This window comes from Aspergillus affinis, assembly GCF_023601865.1.
Source record: "Aspergillus affinis strain CMG 70 chromosome Unknown NODE_23_length_327850_cov_86_924445, whole genome shotgun sequence".
NCBI classification, from domain to species: domain Eukaryota; kingdom Fungi; phylum Ascomycota; class Eurotiomycetes; order Eurotiales; family Aspergillaceae; genus Aspergillus; species Aspergillus affinis.
This window is the reverse complement of record NW_026515804.1, coordinates 26,753-44,599: the sequence shown is the minus strand read 5'-3', so window position 1 is coordinate 44,599 and position 17,847 is coordinate 26,753. Positions and strand designations below refer to the sequence as shown.

The 17,847-nt window shown below is 52.8% G+C and overlaps 6 protein-coding genes across 6 annotated transcripts; all 6 read right to left on the bottom strand.

Annotated features, from left to right (window-relative positions):
• Positions 1 to 29: 29 nt before the first annotated feature.
• KD926_004891 (uncharacterized protein) lies at positions 30 to 987 on the bottom strand (the record flags this gene model as incomplete). The annotated part of the gene is made up of 3 exons (XM_053098222.1): positions 30 to 325; positions 380 to 793; positions 858 to 987. The coding sequence occupies 3 exons, from the start codon at positions 985 to 987 to the stop codon at positions 30 to 32; spliced, it is 840 nt and encodes a 279-aa protein (XP_052957807.1).
• Positions 988 to 2,466: 1,479 nt separating this feature from the next.
• Positions 2,467 to 3,885, bottom strand: KD926_004890 (aminoglycoside phosphotransferase family protein; the record flags this gene model as incomplete). The annotated part of the gene is made up of 3 exons (XM_053098221.1): positions 2,467 to 2,989; positions 3,117 to 3,483; positions 3,585 to 3,885. The coding sequence occupies 3 exons, from the start codon at positions 3,883 to 3,885 to the stop codon at positions 2,467 to 2,469; spliced, it is 1,191 nt and encodes a 396-aa protein (XP_052957806.1).
• Positions 3,886 to 4,480: 595 nt separating this feature from the next.
• On the bottom strand, positions 4,481 to 6,602 carry KD926_004889 (carnitine O-acetyltransferase CAT2; the record flags this gene model as incomplete). The annotated part of the gene is made up of 4 exons (XM_053098220.1): positions 4,481 to 4,613; positions 4,676 to 6,338; positions 6,404 to 6,449; positions 6,510 to 6,602. 4 exons carry the CDS (start codon positions 6,600 to 6,602, stop codon positions 4,481 to 4,483), a joined length of 1,935 nt encoding a protein of 644 aa, XP_052957805.1.
• Positions 6,603 to 7,710: 1,108 nt separating this feature from the next.
• Positions 7,711 to 11,841, bottom strand: KD926_004888 (uncharacterized protein; the record flags this gene model as incomplete). The annotated part of the gene is made up of 3 exons (XM_053098219.1): positions 7,711 to 8,764; positions 8,832 to 10,563; positions 11,382 to 11,841. 3 exons carry the CDS (start codon positions 11,839 to 11,841, stop codon positions 7,711 to 7,713), a joined length of 3,246 nt encoding a protein of 1,081 aa, XP_052957804.1.
• A 1,702-nt stretch (positions 11,842 to 13,543) lies between these two features.
• On the bottom strand, positions 13,544 to 14,853 carry KD926_004887 (uncharacterized protein; the record flags this gene model as incomplete). The annotated part of the gene is made up of 2 exons (XM_053098218.1): positions 13,544 to 14,561; positions 14,630 to 14,853. The coding sequence occupies 2 exons, from the start codon at positions 14,851 to 14,853 to the stop codon at positions 13,544 to 13,546; spliced, it is 1,242 nt and encodes a 413-aa protein (XP_052957803.1).
• Positions 14,854 to 16,326: 1,473 nt separating this feature from the next.
• On the bottom strand, positions 16,327 to 17,197 carry KD926_004886 (uncharacterized protein; the record flags this gene model as incomplete). The annotated part of the gene is made up of 2 exons (XM_053098217.1): positions 16,327 to 16,718; positions 16,831 to 17,197. 2 exons carry the CDS (start codon positions 17,195 to 17,197, stop codon positions 16,327 to 16,329), a joined length of 759 nt encoding a protein of 252 aa, XP_052957802.1.
• Positions 17,198 to 17,847: the final 650 nt, after the last annotated feature.

The window sequence follows — 17,847 nt, the reverse complement described above, 5'->3', positions numbered from 1 at the left end:
AGCAGAATAGCTATGGTTAGTGGTGTTGTTCATCCTGCGATACCTTGCCTGAACCCAACGCCTTTCATATAATTCACTATCCCACCGCCGACACCAACAGTGGCTAACGGTAGCATATCAATATCGGCATCCGTTGCGGCAAACGTTAGGTCAACCGTCAAGCACCAGTAGAGTCCCGGGCAGTAAGCCTGCAAAAATAACGACATGCGCTTCCAAAGAAACCCGAATGCCATTTTTGAAGGAGCCAGGATCGGGTAGGCGAGGAAGAGGACAAGGTCAAGACATTTCTGCTGGTATTTCGAGATCCGTGAGACGAACTTATGTACTATGGACGTAGAGTCAGCTGGTCATCATTCATGTCTTTTCGACGATCACATACGCTCTGCCATCTCCTCGTCGCTCAAATCTAGCCGAAAGTACTCTTGTCCAGCGTCTATCGCTTCGATCTCCCTGGGTTTCCACACCCTGCCTGCATTGCAGACGACCGGCACGGTATCGCCGGCGCTCGCATCGTTACTGGAAAATGGCGGTTTTGTTGGAAAGTTAGGGTAATCCCAGAACTTTTCACCGGCGAATCGCTCCCTTAGGGTCAATGAGTTGTCGTCCCATTTACTACTGTCCATGAGACAGAGCGCGGAGTACGGGCTATAGGTGCGCCGCGAGATAAGTCTCGGCAAAGCACTGCGGTCCCGGCTGTCCCAGTTAATCAGGGAACATGTGCCCTCGGGTATCGGAACTATCTGTCCAGAGGACTTGTCAAACGGGGCGGTCACAATGACGGCGACTCGTTTGCCTATGTTCACTTTTAATGATTCTTCGGTGGGGATAACCGGCGATTGAGGGGATAATTGACTAACCTCTGCGTCCAAAGAAGCCTGGTCTCTCATCGGTAGCTGCTTCCAAATCCTTGGTGGAAGATGCTGGTCCGCCATCTAGGACTTTGACCTTGGGTGTTATATGTTTCTGGGTAGAATTAAAGGAACCCATTGGAGCTTTAGACCTGTTATGAAAGATGGAGTAAGCGGGAGTGATGGATAAAGAAAAAGGGTGAGAGCCAGGAGGGCCGAGAAAGAGATCTTACTTCAGTATTTGAAAGCAGTCCAATAAACGACCATCTGTTCTTGTCTATGAACGTCATTAGATATCAAGGACGGAATGACGGGTTTTCGTTCCGAGCTCCTGGTGTGTTGCACGTTCCATTGCTTCAACAAAGTCTATGCCACTTGTTTCAACGCTTTCGTTCTAGAGGAGAAGTATTTCCGCTGGAGACCAACTTTATAATGTGTACAGGGCTTAGGTTACATGGGAGCAATCGATCGTGCCGTGGACGGGATCGGAGCAATCTTGATTTTGTATGGTGCTGGTCCTAGAAGGGCCGTCAAATATTGCTGTGCTCAACCTATCACAATAGAAATATGTATGGATTACGATATTCATGCATCAATAGATAAATTAAGTTGGCTCCTAGCCTTGAATTCTTTGGTTGGGTAAAGAACGCATTTAACAACAACATTCAAAGCGGGTCAGCGCCGCACAACTATCAAACATGGTTAGCAAGCTTCCCCTGTTATCAAAAATTAACAGACGCTGAGACATACACTCCACAGCAAGTCCCACAACAGCCAGGTCCATCGTCGCCCTCCCCACCTCGGAGTTGCATCTGCGTAGCTTGAGGCTTCTAGAAGCACCAAAATGATTAACCTGGCACAAATACTGAAAGTGAAAGGAATGAGTCGTCATACAGCTTGCTCTATGACTATGTTGGAGGAATCCATATCCATATCTTTAGACCCGGAGGGTTGGTGCATGGTCAGTGTTGATGCATCCCAGGCGGGCTCCTGGGTGACGTTATCGCTTTTGCGGAACCAGGTGAACATATCTGCAAAGCGAGTTCATCTGGGAAGGTTAATGCGAACGTCTAATTTCGCGGGAGATGATGCTCCTTATGTAGGTGTTTCAAAACAGCTGCCTTACAATGGCTATAGTAAGTGCAATCCGCGGGTGCCGAGTATCGTAAAGATAGGTAAAACCTCGCCCACTGATAGGCTCTATTGTTGGCGCTAAGCATTCCGATAGCTACAGCAAATGTTTCCACGAAGATCCACTGTTCTATAATCGCTAAGAAGGCTTGAATATAGGTACACGGCCTCAGGAGCAAGGTCTTGGTCTATCATTCCGGAAACGGCCACATCCGCCTTACATCGTCCGGTGACTTTTCTCCCGCCATTCGCTCAATAAACATCGATAGCAGCTCCTTATTCTGACTTTTCCTCTTCTCAAAATCCACCTGCAGCGATATCCATCCTTCAGCGTCAGTACCTAGCGATTCCATCGCCAGCTGCTGAGCATCGTTCCACTCCCTATACCTCTCAAATTGCTCCCCATGAGACCGGATCTCCTCCGAGTTGAATGAATAAGAACACTGCCCCATCATACCGAGATCAGACCAGTTTTGAAATATCTCAATCAAACACTCTCGTAGCGGTACGATCCCGACGGAAGATACCTCTTCGAGGCGGAGAAAAGCTCTCGAAAAACACGCGGCACATTCATGGCGTTATAAACGGGTCTATTTTCAAGAAAAGTGGATAATTCATATGCCCTTGCCATTTTGGACAGGTCCCACTGATTTAAAGTAAATGGTTTGTCTTCTTGATCCAGGTCATCGAAGTTCTCGGGGAGGGTAGGCTGTATAAAGCCTTGAGGATACTCTCGAGGAGGTTGCAGGAATTCAGGCCAGCGGGTTTGAAGAAATAGTGGGCGGATGGAGAGTGATTGGATGTCGATTAGGGATGTGATTCGGGAGTTGTCATCCGGTGTAATGAAGATGTTTCCCATAAGGTCTGTGTGCCATAGTGTTGGTTGGGAGAATTGGGAGAGAATGGGGTGTGAGTCTAGCATCCGCATGAGTGCTATTGTGGCTTCGAGAAGGCTGGCTTGTTCTTCATTTCTTCCACGGCAGATGAGTGAATGGCTCTCTGGTGTTTGTCTCTTAATGAGAGAGAACTGTCATTTCGCAATTGATATCCCCAGATCTGATAATCTAGTCCCTGTACAAGTATTGATCGTTAGCTTGAACTGGTAGGGGGGTATAGAATGCTCCGTTATCCACAGACCCATCCTCGCCAACTACCCCATCAGCCGCATCAAGTTCATAAAAAGACGCTTCAGGCGAAGGACCAACGTAGAACAAATTGTCTTTATCCACATCGTCATCAATATCTTGGTGTTTTAAGCGACTCGCATCATCCCGCAAATACAAACCCCCATATGCAGGGAACGAGGTGGCCGATGATTGTGCTTCAAGTTGGGTCAAGTGCTTTATTAGCTCCATTTTCTCGATCTCTGCCATCTCCCCCCATCGATCGTATAATTGGACCCCATTGGCTTTCTCCATGAGTATATACTCTGCTTCGACAGGGTTCGAGATATCAGAGGACCAATTCAAGACGCGAGGGACGGGGATGGTGGTGTATTTCCTTACTGATATATCACGAACCGATCAACCACCCAATCAGCAAACCACATTCCGCACAAAATATGCTGAGGATCCAGATGAGAAAGAGGATATAGCGAGAACATACGATATTCCGACACCCCCACCTCTGCAGCCGTCGTGAGCACCGCCGGACCAGCAATCCGATACGGAATTTTCGCAATCACTTCCTCTCCATTTTCCTTCCTCATTAGTAAAGCTTTGCTAAACCCTCCTTCTAGTTTCTCGATTGCCGTTATTCGGGATATACCCCCATTACTAGATGAAGTTGAGGCAGCGACATCGCAGAGAGCGTCTATATTGAGTTCGCGGTATCGTTTAGAAAATTGACCCTCTTCGTTGACGAGGAAACGACCGCTTGTGTATGTGAATAGTTCTGTGCGGGGCATGGGTTTGCCTGTTTGTTTGGGTAGGTTGTATGTGGTTTAGCTTTGGTGGGACCTTGGAATAGCTCATTATGGAAGGGTTGTCAGCCTGCCTGGGTTGAATGCCTACCTCGGCAAAGGATAGATAATTGCGCGACAGGTTGGGTGTGGCGGAGGGGCTTAAGGCGTCGGGTGAATGGGAACATAGTACAGTATATATCAGGGCCCTAGGTAACTAGGAAGTCGACGTTCTTGTGGGTGAGGACGTGTGAAAATATATCCGAGAAAGGCGTAGTATTCGATAGCAAGACTCAAGTACGGGAAACAATGGTAGGTCTCCTCTGTTTAAATTAATGATAAATAAAAGTTCATTGACGAATAGGAGATGCACCGTTGAGTTGCTTGGAGGCGACAGTTGATGGACGGTGGATGCAAGAAGTAAACAAACCGACACGGCGTGGCGGTAAACCTGGTTGGTCAGATGCATTTTCCCTGCTAGATTTACTGCCTTACATGCATACGATCAAAAACAAACCAAAACTAAGAATCAAGCACATCAAATCCGAGGAAAATTGTAATTAACCAATCTAGAATAAATTCATCTAATCTATTACATATCTTACATCTTCGCCTTCTCGGACTGGGCGGCCAGGTCGGGCATGAGCATGTCCCTCAAGTCCGAGGCGGCCTCGTTCAAGTAGTAGCTCATACGCTCAGCGCCGATGCGTTTGCAGACAATGTTGAAGTTCAGGCTATTAATTGTATCATTAGCATGAGATTCTGGCAAGCTAGGAAGGTTAAAAGGGGGAAATACCTGTTCTCGTTGATCATGTAGGCAATACCGAATCCGTCATCAATGACCTGGCTCCATCCGTAGCCGTTGAAGAATTCCGAACTCAGCTGACTGGTCGACAGGTACCAGGAGCCACTGTAAGCGTAGGCCGGGTCCTCGTACAGAGCGGGCAGCTTCTCGCCCTCGCGGAGCAGCTTCTTCAGACCGAACAGGTGGCGGTCGACGCCGCGACCGTCGCTAGCCTCCGCAGTGTACTTGGAGTGGGCGGCCAGCGCCGAGCGGAAGAGACGCACGGCCTCCTCGCGGGGCACGGCGGGGTCGGAGATCGCCTTGCAGAAGGCCACGCTGTCGTCCGACACGGTGCGGATGGTCTCGGTACGGCCCTCCTGGAACTTCCGCGTCGACGCCGACTCGTACGTGGGCCGGTTCTTGCCGTACATCTTGAAGTAGGCTAACTGGATGAGCATCTGCACGTAGGCATCCGGGCTGCACTTGAACTTCTTGATGAGGCCCTTGCCGTAGCCCTGGTAGGCCTGCACGCGCAGCTCGTGCGAGGCGATCTGCTGGCGGTGCTCCTTGGTGGCAGCGTCGATCGACTCCAGCACCTCATTGTTCAGGTGGAAGTTGATGGGGCGGGGATCGGGCAGCTCCGATCGCACCTGCTGCGCGGACAGGTCGATGCGGTTGTTGAAGATGAGGTTGTTGAGGTGGTCGTTCATGCGGTGGGTGGGGCTACCGTCCATCATGCTGTGCTCGCCCATGAAGCCGGCGGTGCCGTTGTCATTGATGATGAATTGCAGCGGCTTGTCGAACCAGCGGTTGGCGCCGTCACCGTGCCAGTACTGGTGCGCCCGCTCCTCCAGGGTCACGGGGTTGGCATCGTCGAGGCAGATCACGAATCCGCTGGACTCGATGTCGCGCAGCGCCTGCTCGTTGGCCGGGTGCGCCGCCACCAGCTTCTTCCGGGCGTCGGTCCAGAGGTCACGGTTGGCCACGGTCAGCGTGCCGACCGCCGGAGCCGGCTGCGCGACCTGGTAGATGCGTTCAAACTGCTGCTCCAGCTCCGACACGTTCAGCTTCTGGCCGTTGACCACCAGAGGCACCTTGAAGAACTGGTTCTTGCGCACCACCACGATGTGCTCGTTGTCTTTGGCGGCGTACTTCTGGGGGTAGTCCGCGCCGTCGGCGGGGATACGGCAGCAGTTGAACATGTACTCGTACGAGCTCATGGCCATGGGCTGGCTGCGCATGTACTCGGGCTCTAGCGAACCGTCGTCAACCTGGCGCTTGAACTCCAGCGCCGCGGTCGCTACGGACGCGGCTCGCTTGGCGGGGTTGCGCCGGGCGCGGTCGTCCCGGTAGGAGTAGAAGTAGGACACATAGGGAATGACGGGGTCGCGGTACCCCAGGTAAGCAGCGTGGTTCCACCACTCGGTGAGCCAGTTCTTGTTCTTGGGATCGGCGGCGCGGGCCAGCAGCCGTTCCTGCAGAGGCTGGCCTTCACCACCGGGCTTCACGAAAGCGTCCACGGCCTTCTTGGTGCGCTCATACTCGGCGTCCGAGACCAAGGCGTGGACGGACTTCAAGTAGCGACGGGCGGTTTCTTCCAATGTAGGGACGGGTAGACGGGGGAGAGAATCTTCGAAACGAAGTAGGTTGCCTTTGGAGAGGTCTTCCTTGTAACCTGGAGGAAAACGGGTGTTAGAAACGATCGAGGTGCGTCCTGCGCATTCATGTGATCGAACTCACCCTCCGGGACCGACGAAGCCTTGCGCCGAGGGGCCATAATTGGAGCCTGCAAAATGAGAATTAGTATCGTATCCACGAGAATAGAGATCAAGAATTCCGAGCGTACCGCGGCAGATCTGGCGAGGAGCGTGTTGGTCGGGGAGAGACGCGGCCGTGAAAGAGTGGTGGAGAGACGGCTTCGAGCAGAAGCTGTGAACATCCCTCTGGAGTGTGACAAAAACGGATGAGAAAGAAAGGAGTGGAGGATGGAGAGGATGGGAGGTAAGATATGAGATTGAGAGGTAAGAATGGGAGGGTATAAATCCAGGAGAGGGAGTGGGCAGAAGAAGAAGGAAGAAGAACAAGAAGAGAGAGAGACAGAAGAGAGCGAAAGGAACCTCGGCTGGAAGGAAAGCGTCACAACCGATCGGTGGCCGGTTTCGTATGGTCACGGGGCCGCGGGATGCCGGCAGAAGAGACGGTTCTCCGCACTAAAAAGGCGGTAATACGGATACCGTCGCAAGACGGCACGACGTAATGGGGCGGGAGTCTTCGCTCTCCCCAGACGTGGCGGCGTTGGGCCTCGGTTCGCTGCGCTGGACTGGGAATGCCTCCCCGACGATGAGATCCACTCCGATGAATTATTGGATCATGGGATGATCGGTTCTACGCTATGAATACTCTAAACTAAACTCATCTCTACAGTCTGCACCGTTCTTCCTCTCCGACTCTCGTGCTGGATCCTGGAGATGGACTCGTCTCACTTCCCAATGCGGGGAGAGCTGCAGATGCTTGATAAGTCAGGCATACTTATCAGGCATCAATACAACTGCTTCACATCCATGGATCTATACGGAGTCCATTCCAGCATATCCACTCCTCCGCCCTAGGGAGACACATGTCTGTCTGGTCACCCCAGAGAATCCTTCAGGGAGCCTCCCGCCGGGCACCAAGGATGCCCATTGGCCTCGTGCACGCTGGATGACATGTTTCCATTCACCCGTCCCGCTGATCCGGACGTTGCATGTCATCTGCCCGTCGTGTCACGGTCATCTGAAGCTTATTTCCACCGGCATTAAGAGGAATGATATTGCGGTTGTAATTAATAGACATAATAATAGCTCCACGCCTCGCTCGTAAGAACAGCAACAATCCATCAAGACACTGACTCGACTGGAATCATTTCAGAGAGTAGGAATTAGGATAGACATAGGGGAGATGACAAAGAAAATTAACAGGTAAAAAAATAAAACAGGATAAATATAGAGAAAAGAATCCAAGAAATCATCCTGTCGTCAGGACGATACCCAAAAAGAATCATCATAGGATCATGACACGGGCTGCACGGCCGCCGCCGCCGGCTCCTGACTCTCCATAGCTTTCGTCTTGCGTCGCGGGATCTGTCCGTTGCGCAGTTGCTCGATCTTAATGACTCCGGGGCCGGTGCAGATGCGACCGCTCTGCATGAGACCGCGCAGTCGCTTGCGCCGTGCCTCTCCGCTCCGCTCCTCACCCCGGCCCACGCCTTCGTCGACCCACTCCACGCGCAGCACCTTGAAGCTCATGCCGTCGTGCGAACCTTCCCAGGTCCGAGACCGAACGCCGAACAAAACGCTGGAGTCATAACGCTCCAGGCGGGGCAAGACCAGCAGGGTGATGTGCAGGTCCTTCTCTGGGGGAGGCAGAGGGGGAATCTTGGGTCGATCCCCTCCCTCGGGAAGACCGGCATCTTGCGCGGTCTTTGGCGTGTGCTGATACGCATCTCTAATTTCGAGATCGAGCATGTCCACGTCGACGTCGTCGCCCCAAGCGCCGCGGAAGAATCCCGAATGGATAGCAGCCGCGACCGGGTCCGAATCATCTGTGTACACACCGGTGCCCCACAGGGCACGTCGAGCGCAGATTTCCTCGCGGTGGCTAGAGTCGATGCGATAGCGCGGAACCCGCACCGTAAAGGTACAGTTCTCCTTGCCTTCAAAGCGAGGGAGGGGGAGTGGGGTGGTCGTATATCCGAACTTGGCGCTCTCCAGCGTAGCCTTGTCCGTGGGAGTGCCAATTCGGGTGGCATACAGTGTCGATCCGAGGTGGTGCCGCGGGAGATGCGCGACGCTGGACAGCACGGGCTCGATGTTGACCATCGTTCGGGGTTCGCGCATCGGAGTGATAGCGGCCGTAGCTGCAGAAGTCGACGGACGGGGAGCGTGATGATGATGGTGATGGTGGTGGTGGTGGTGGTGATGTCCTAGCGGTGTCGCTGCAGGCATATGCTCGCCGGGAGTCGACGCACGATGGAGAAAGTTCATCGAAGACAGAGGGCGATGGACACCGCCAAGAGCGGCTGCAGCCGCTTCCTCTTCGGGTTTATGACGGTGATGATGGTGGCTAGATGTCAAGTGATTAGCTGCTAATACTCTCAGGAAAATGGGAGGAAGAAGATATGAAGACATACTGGTGGTGATGATGGTGAAGATGGCGACTCCGACGGCCACGTCCAGAACCGCCTGCACGCAGATCGGAACCGGTTTCGCTGTCTACCCGGCCCTCTTCATCCCTGGACCTCCTTGACTTTTTCCCGTTCGCGGACGGGGGACGGGCAATCCTGGGGTCATCTGTAGCAGCCTCGCCGTTGACCGATCGGCCGGTAAGACTGTCGCGCTTGAAAGGGCTGGCAGCCATCGGGGTGGAAGGTCCGCTGCCACTTGTAGTGGCAGTGACACCGCCGACACCACTTCCAATGCCAGAGAAAACACGTCCCAGTTCACTCTTGATACCCGCCTCCCCTGCAGGGCCGAGGATCTGGGCCTGGGCACCCTGCACAGCCTGGGGCAAAGGCGACGCGCGACCGCCCCGTTTGGCATCTAGACCAACACCAAGGAGAGATCGGTGCTGAAGCAATTCGTCACTTCCTTTGCGTCGCTGATCATCGGATGTTGCCGAATGGATCAGAGACGACGGGCCTGCCGACGGCGTGGACGTAAAGACGCGATGTTCGGTTTGAAGCTTACTGAGGTACGGTTGCTGAGACGGCTGCTGCTGCTGTTGGTGTTCATGAGGGGGTGGGGTGGGTTGGCTTTGGCGGGACTGCATTGACAAGGAGCCGGGACGTGACCCTGCTGTCATCTGAGATCCCAAGGACTTGGTGTAATTCTGGATGGCGCCAAACCCGAACCCGGACCCAGTCTCGGAAGCAGAAAAACGCTTGTTCTCCGGCGACCCAGGCTGAGAGCGACCGAGGTCCCACGCAGACAATCCTTGTTGGCGGGTAGCTGCAGGATCCCGCTCTCCGTAATGCGCATTATATCGTGTCGACGGTGGAGGGGCTCCTTTGGAGTCCGCTTCGTGGGCCAAGGCCCGTTCCCGGTCCCTATGGGCTTGTTCCTCCAAGTGGCGATCACCATACAACCCTCCATAACGGCCGTGCGGTTGTTCATGACCCACATACGAGCCAGACCGATGGTGTGCCGTCGCGAACAAGCTTTCCCCGGGTGCTGCGCTCGAGCGCGCCATGGGACTATAGCCGGCAGGTCGAGCGGGGGGATCGAGGTGCTGGGGCTGACTATTCGGGCGCGGAGCGGGAGCGCTGAAACTCAGTCGACGCGTTTCGCCATAAGCGGCGTCGGCGGAGGAGATCTGCGGAGACGGGTGCGTTGAATGCGGTTTATCAGGATACTGCGAGGCGGGCGGCGCCACGCGAGCCAGTCCTCCAAACTTGCTCGGTTCGGGAGCGGCGGGGTGAGAAAGCCCGCCGGAGCTGGATCGGTACGGTCGCGCCGACTGGGTTTTCGAGAAAGGCTTCTCCGGCGTGTGTGACCGTCGGAAGGGAGCGTATTCGAATGGGGAGGGTCTAGCGGGAGCCGAGGGGGGAGACATGGCGCTGGGGGCGGAGGGTGGAGGCGCGCTTCCAAACGGAGCGGAGGACACTGGCAGCCGGGAAAAAATGGACGATGATGAGCCTACATCCCGAGCAGGTCGGTCAGCGTCCGAGCCTAGCATGGAAGATATCGACATGCTGCTCCCAGGACGATGATGAGCCGGGTTGCTAGGAGGCTCACGCGACATGAAGGGGTTGGAAAGGGATGAAGTATTTCCCGATTGACCTCGTGACGGGTAATGTTGCGGCGGCGAGGGAGGAGGCATTCGACGAGTGCCTATAGACTGTGTGGAGGATTGATCTTGAGGACCTAGTGGAGAGAGATTTTTCCTTGAGGTTAGCGACACTGGTTTGAAGCCTGGCAAAAACAGAAAAAAATAATTGCGACTGAACAGCAAAACACGACGGAAATTTCCAGATCCCACAAGGAAAAACAAAAGCGAAATAAATTCCAATAGCGGGGGAAATAATCCCGAGTTAGAAAAAAAGCACGCTGCGTGTTGATGTGGGCCATTCATCCGGATCACGCTGGGAAGCGCGCCAGGACCCGACGAGGAACGCCTGGCGACTCACCAGGAAACACGGGACTGCCGCTGCTGCCCAAGGATCTTCGGCGACCCTGGTCATGCGACTGGGGAGGGTTCATGTCGCATACAAGAGAAAAGAAAAACGACAGACAGCGACCAAAATAATGACAAAGAAGAGGCCGGCAGGGGGGGGTGGCAGGGTGGTGGAGAGCAGGAAAGGGGAGAAGATAATATGATTCTACTTTGCTGATGCGAGGAAGTCCGCGCCTGACTGGGGCAGAACCCGTGACTCTGGGCCTGGAAGAGCTCGGCCGGCGCTAGTCCCGACCGGGCAAAGACGCCCTAAGACGGGGCGCTAGGTCAGGACGGGACTAGCGTTCCCGAGGTCGCCTGGGCTGGAAGTCGATCACGCGCCACAGACGCGCCCGGCGGAAGACCCGTGATTGGCCGGCGATCCCTGGGCAACAAAGTTTGGGTACCTTGATGTAATCTGCTGGAGGTATACACCAGCAGGATAGAAACACAGAACAGATCACGAGAGATACATCAAATCAAAACAGGGAACAAAACAGAAAAAAAAAGAAAGAACGTCAAATCCTACCTTCGCGGTACACCATACGACGCTCCGGGCGATTGTGCTGATTAAGATTATGACTATGATTCATGGTCTGGTTCTGGTTCTGGCTCTGGCTCTGACGATTATTAGGCTGCTTGATTTCCGCCTCCATACTATGCCGGGTCGCGACACCGCGGGTCGTCTGTGAGACGTGATACCCGCTGCTCTCTGTCCGAAATGGCGCATACACGGTCTGGGCGGCGTAGGAAGTAGACGTCGCGGGCGTCGACGAGGGCTGAGGATAGTGATAGGCGGCCGGTAGACGAGACATCTCGACTTCACTGCGACTGTAAGGATCCAGGTATGTTCGAGCCGGAGGGGGAGGAGCAGTCCCGTACGGACGAGGCGGCGGCGGAGCAATACGAGGGTCGTGCGAAGTACCCAGGAGCGGCGGATGTGGGTGATACACAGGATGAGGTGGATATTTCTGGAAATTCATCATCATCTTGGGAGAGCGGGGGTCGGCTTCTGAGGATCGTTTCCAGCATAGAAACAAAAATTTAAAAAAAAATCTGGCGACTTCGTTCGGGGGTTAGAGGGGAAGGAGAAAAAATGTCACGAAATGGCGGTGGAAGTTCAGGTCGCAAGTGGGCGGCGGCAGTAGCTATCTAGTTCGACAACAGTCCCCCAGCAACACACACGGCGGGAGATCGATCGGAATACCAGACGGTGATTCGAGTTATGAAGGAGGAAGGAATAGGATGTTGTGGGAAAAATGGAAGAATGGCGAAGATCAAATCGCGGTGATCCAAATGACGGTGGTGAAGAAAGATGTGGAGAGAGAGGGAAGGTGTAGGAGGAGAGAGAAGGCAGACCGAAAAAAATCGAAAGCAGGAAAAACCAAAAAGGAAAAGCAAAACAAGCACAGGGAGAGGAAACGGTGAGCGATGGAGAAAACGAGAGGGACATGCGACAGGCCCAAGCCAATCAATGGGGTGAAGAGCTGCTAGTTCGCTGGATTAACGACGACTGGGCCGCCGGGGCAGCGGGGGAGGAGGTGGATCCCTTTCCTTTACTCTTCATTCATCTTTTTTTTTGTTCATCCTTTCGTTCTTTCAGACGGGTCGGTGTTACCTTGTCAGTCACCGAGTTAACGGATCCATAGCCACTCTAGTCTCTCTAGCGAGAGAAAATAAAACAATTCAAAATAAAACCACAGCGAAAGAGACAGAGAAAAAGACCATGGAAGTTCTCCGAATGGCCGCTGCCCAATGGCCAAACCCCATTGATATCGGACAGTGGAAGTGGTCGCGTTGGGCGCAGAACCGTCGACATGCCGCCCGCCTGGCATGCATCGGCGACGTGTCATGCGGTCATCACTCGGCCTGCACCAGGGATTCTGGATCAACATTATCCTGGTCGATCCGTTCAATCAGGTACGCTACCACCATAGATGGGTAGATGGGTGATCCCTTGGTCGCGACCATCGACCATGTCCACTTCCAGATCAATACACAGAGAACAATCCACCTCATACGAATGACAACAGAGAAAAATAAAGCAGCCTGGAATGACGATCTCGACCCGACGGAATCCCCACCTTCCTGCTCAAGATTGCCCGCCGATCGCTCTGCGCCAGGCACCGCATCGACCGTCTATACTTCGGTGCCACTGTCGCACAGTTCGGATATTTACCTCGTCGCAATTTCCCTCATCCCACTCCTCTGTCCCGAGGAGACGGTCTGGCCAGCTTCTCTGCGCACTGGACGAGTGAAGTATTTGAAATAAAATAAGAAAAAAAATTAAAATCAAAACAAAGTGCCAACTCTACCGCCAAACATGCTTCATGTACAATGCAACCACGGCACATTCATCCATTCCGATCGAATCGCCCTTGCTTCGTGGCAAAGGTGGCTGGCCCCGTACATGCTTGACCTCATCGACCCGATTCTGGAGCTCAATAGATGCACCTCTGCGTCTCTGCGACTCCGTGTCACCTCTTCCGCCGACGTGTGACCAAGGGTGCGCTGGACAGTAAACCCCCGGCTTTGCCTCGGCGTTCCGTATGAAACACGCCGGGTGTTGTGCACCGGACATCCCTTCATATATCTAGACAGGGCGGTCATCGTCCGTACTTCGTACTGCGATCGTATCAAATGGTATATACTATTGTTGGTTTAGTTTGTTCGATTTACTGAGTTCCAAGGCTACTTTGTGTCGTCTCTCCTGCTAAACGTGAAAAGCGACCGCCACGACCGCCCTTCGCATTGACTCCAGTCCACCTCGACATAGTCCGCCCCCTCATGGACCAGGATACGCCATACAGTTCGACGCAACATCCGTGGAAGGCATGGAATCGCATCGTACCGGATTTGAAGTCCTTGCTGATGCGCGTTGTGTATTTGAGCTCTGATCCTCTCGACTTGCTGCCACGAAATGCGACCGCCGCGGGGAGAGCCGATTGAGTCGCGAAAATTGATCGTTTCGCTGAGCATTTGCGATGGGAGTGTGGAAATCGATTGGTCCTTGGACTGTTCCTGATCGTCATTCTCGGGGTTCGCAGAAATCGCGCTTCCCTTGTCATAATCCGTCGGATGCAACTCAAGGGCGGTATCAAAGAATATACTTCCGCTGGTGTCCCGGTGCCCGGAACTCCTTACAACATCGAATTCCGAGGAGTTCAGTCCCGTTATGACAATCGAGACAGGCCTCGGGAAAACCTGGACCCCATCGGTGTACGAAAGATACCCCTTCCGATCTAGCGAGGCTACTTGGGACATGATATGCGGCCATGCGGTTGATCTCGACGGGCGCAGCTGCAGAAACAATATGAAAGGCTGCGCTGGACTATGTTCTAATAGCCCCACAGGGTCGGGTCTATCAGGCGACGCCGAGGACGCCACTGCAGGGTTCCTCGCATCGAGCTTGGCCATCAGGGGCTCGATAAAAACGTTGCTGAATGTGTTGTTTGAGTGAGGTTTCGAGGAGTTGCCCACGAAAAGCTCGTCACCCCGTACCCATACGTCGGCTTTAATTCCAGCGCAGCCGGCCTTGACTGCGCGGTCAATGGCATCCGGGTGCGCTTGTGGGTCGTAGGAAATGCAGGCACTCGGACGACCGCTGAATTCCGCAGGCCATTGGGCAAGCTCTGCCTGGTCGCTCAGGTCTGAGGCCAGAAGATAAGATACTCCATAGGGTAGATTTGCAAGGAACTGAATGACCATCCTATTGAGGATATTAGTGTGTTTCCATAGCAGATTTACTTGACCCCAGCAATAAAGACATCGACTTACAGGAACATCACAAGTAGGCACACGAGCGACAACCCACGCTCGGCCCACCATCTTTTCGCCGTCGCGTACCACCTCCCGAGGAAATTCGACAGCCCCGGCGGATAAGTGGTAGGGTAGGACCGAAGCGGATGATCCTCCAAGAGTACCCAGGAGAGCGAATCATACTCTTTGAAGTCAACGGGGTAGGTGTCACCGACCACCCTGAGATTCGCGGAAGTGGTCATTTGCAGAGAGGAGCCCGGTCAAGAGCTTGGACGCATCCAGAGCGGTCTTACGCGATGATCGACAACGCCGACGGAGCGGTGAAGCTGTTGGACAGATCGCGAGCTCAGCTCAGCGGGATCAAAGAGGGAAGAAAAGGAGACGGAGTACGAAAGAAGGGGAAGGAGAGCTTCCCCGAAATGGGCAACATGACGATGAAATAAATAGGAGAAGCCAAGCAGGCAAGCAAGCTTTGCGGGATGATGGTCCCGGAGCACGCAATTGCGGGTTGTGATGGTTCACAGTCTAACGGGTTGTCGGGCCTCGTCAATCTGTTGCACGAGGCACAGGGGTTGATTTAGGCTCCGATCCTGCTTGCTTCCTGTTACAGCATACAGACATGACCGCAGTGACAGGACGTATTTCGGAGAGAGGAAGAAGAAGCTATTCGGTAGTGTACCGTGGACGGGAGGCCGCCCGGTGGATCTGCCAAGACCCATTCGCGTCTCTGCTTGATTGTCCGCGATTTATTCCCCACCGGGGAGACTACCTTACCGTAGTTAACCAGGGAACCTACCACTCTCCGAGAAGGGCTTGATCTAGGCACGGAGACATCAATGGATACGTAAGAGGTAGCCGGGGTCAGACTGCCAGTGACACACACCGAGGAGTGCACAGTGCCTGCATAGCTTAGCGTTCAAATAAATAGGCTTCATCAGGTTAATAGAATCTTGGTTGATTGAAATCGAATATCGTACCTCATTACCAGCATTAGACCCCATTTTCGTGGCGTCTCTGAGGTGTATCTCAGACCAGTAACTCTCCCCTAGACGTCTTTTCTACTCTAAGAATACACCCCCGGTGACATCGGACAATGTGACAATCTCGACACAAGTTCCCTGGCAACAGTGCAGTAGGGCGGTCTTTAAATACATCTATAACAGGCGGTGGACGACCTGCATGATTGCGAGGGTGTGCGGGTAGGAGAGAAGTACCCCCACTTACTAGTACTCCGTATATCCCCTTCATCAATCCTCCTTTAGCACTCGGTGCAGGTCAAATACGAGGGTGATCTAGGATGATTAAATTGATAGAAAAATGTGTTTTATTAAAGAACAATGATAAACCAGAAAATATACATGGGTAATAATTATTAGATGAGACGGGGTATAGGATTCCGGTAGTTATTATGTATCCGGTTTAGTTAGTAGTCTCTGCCGATGTCTGCCTCACCTAGGCAGACGCCTGTGGCGGGTATAATGAATAACTATATTTTTGTATCGTAGTAGTAGGTAGGGATCTCGACCGCGGCTATCTTATCGAACAAATAGTTGATTGTTTTTTTATCTTACCCGGATCTGTATCAGCGTAGAGGAGTATGCCTTTTACATGTCTTTATAGAGCCGGAGGGTATACTTGTTGGAGATAAGAATTAGCTAACGTGTAGGCCTAGCTATGGGTCTGGTAGGATTGCCGCTGTAAATCTATGCACGCTCCTATTCCTTATGGGCCAGCTCCTTTGCTTGCCGTCTTAGGGGTGGTGCGAGGTTCGGGGCAGGGACAGAGGGGTGCTTACATGCCGTCTTCGCTGCCTTGTCAGCCCATTCGTTAATCCGTTTGAATATACGCTGAGCCCAGTCTTCCAGTTCCAGCGTTGAGAAAACAACCTCCTCCCCTCCAGCCGGCGGCTCACGGGGCATAATGTCACGGAATGACAGGCGCAAATCACAGGAAGCCCGGTAGATAACCGAATTTCCCATGGGCGTCAACTCAACACTCAAAGCAATTTCGGGGTCGGTTGGTGTTTCTAGCATCTTCCAAACCTCGAGCTCGATAGTCCGCGGCTGCCGATCAAGACGTATGATAATCACGATATTCACAGGAGGGTCTATATTGGTTAACCACTACCTGGCATCTTGTGCGAGCTCACCCTTGCTTTCACTAAATTCCACACTCGATGACAAGAGTCGGTGAGACGGACCCCATTATTATTTCGGAACAGGGTGCAATAGCGGCATCGGCCTCTTTGGTTCTTGAATCACCCAGGTATGTCGTGCTTCCTACCGGATCCAGATCTTGTTCTAGGACTCCCATTGCCCCCATCTTCATCATGAGATCTAACTGGAATACTTGAGCTGCTCTCTCATGCCCCCGCGATAGAGTGGGTCGAGTATCTAGCTCGTGGGTTTTGAAATCGTAACTTCGTCTACCCCCAAGTTTGTATTCGTCCAACTTTAACCATATAGCCTCGGGAACGTCTGTAACTCGAATAAACTGATTATGACTGCGTCCGGACTGAAAGGTGTCTATCTGTTTGTACGCAAATTCCCGTATGCCACCCATGCTTTTGAATCGTTCTGTCGGCATAGGCGAGTTTGAGGAGGAGGAGACGCGTTTTCACACTCACTAGTTTCAACAACACTTTTTGCTCGTTAGAAACCTGGATGTCGAAGGGGCTCGATGACGCGATCACTTACTTGGAGTTATCCATACGGCGAGAAGAGAGAGGGGTTAGTCTAGAAACGGAGGAAGGTGCAACGGTCAAAGATGATGAGTTTTAAATCGTAAGACTGATATCATTCACCGTTAAAGTCTAATGTTCGTGACTCAAGGAAATACCTCCGTAATTAACTAGATCTTATATAGATTCACTAAGTATTTCAATTTTTAGAGTATCTTTAATCAGGTCTTTGGCATACTATATAACATTAAGTAGATCAGGGATATGATGATTTCTTATGCCATTCTTTCCCTTCTGTGAGCAGGGGCGTTTGGGATGTACCTGCTTATAAAATCTCTATGGAATGTTCTAGAGCCTGCACTTGTCCATGGCCGACGAAATTACTGAGTGGGTAGGTAAGCTCTACCTAAGTTTGTCTAGTGGGATAGATCGTAGATTTGCTATGAGAAATCTATGTTGGTTTTTCTTTGCTTATGAATAGTTATAGATCACCGGGCTACTACTATATAGTAGACCTTCTGCTGGCAGGATTATGAAAAGCAATTTTTATTTTTCT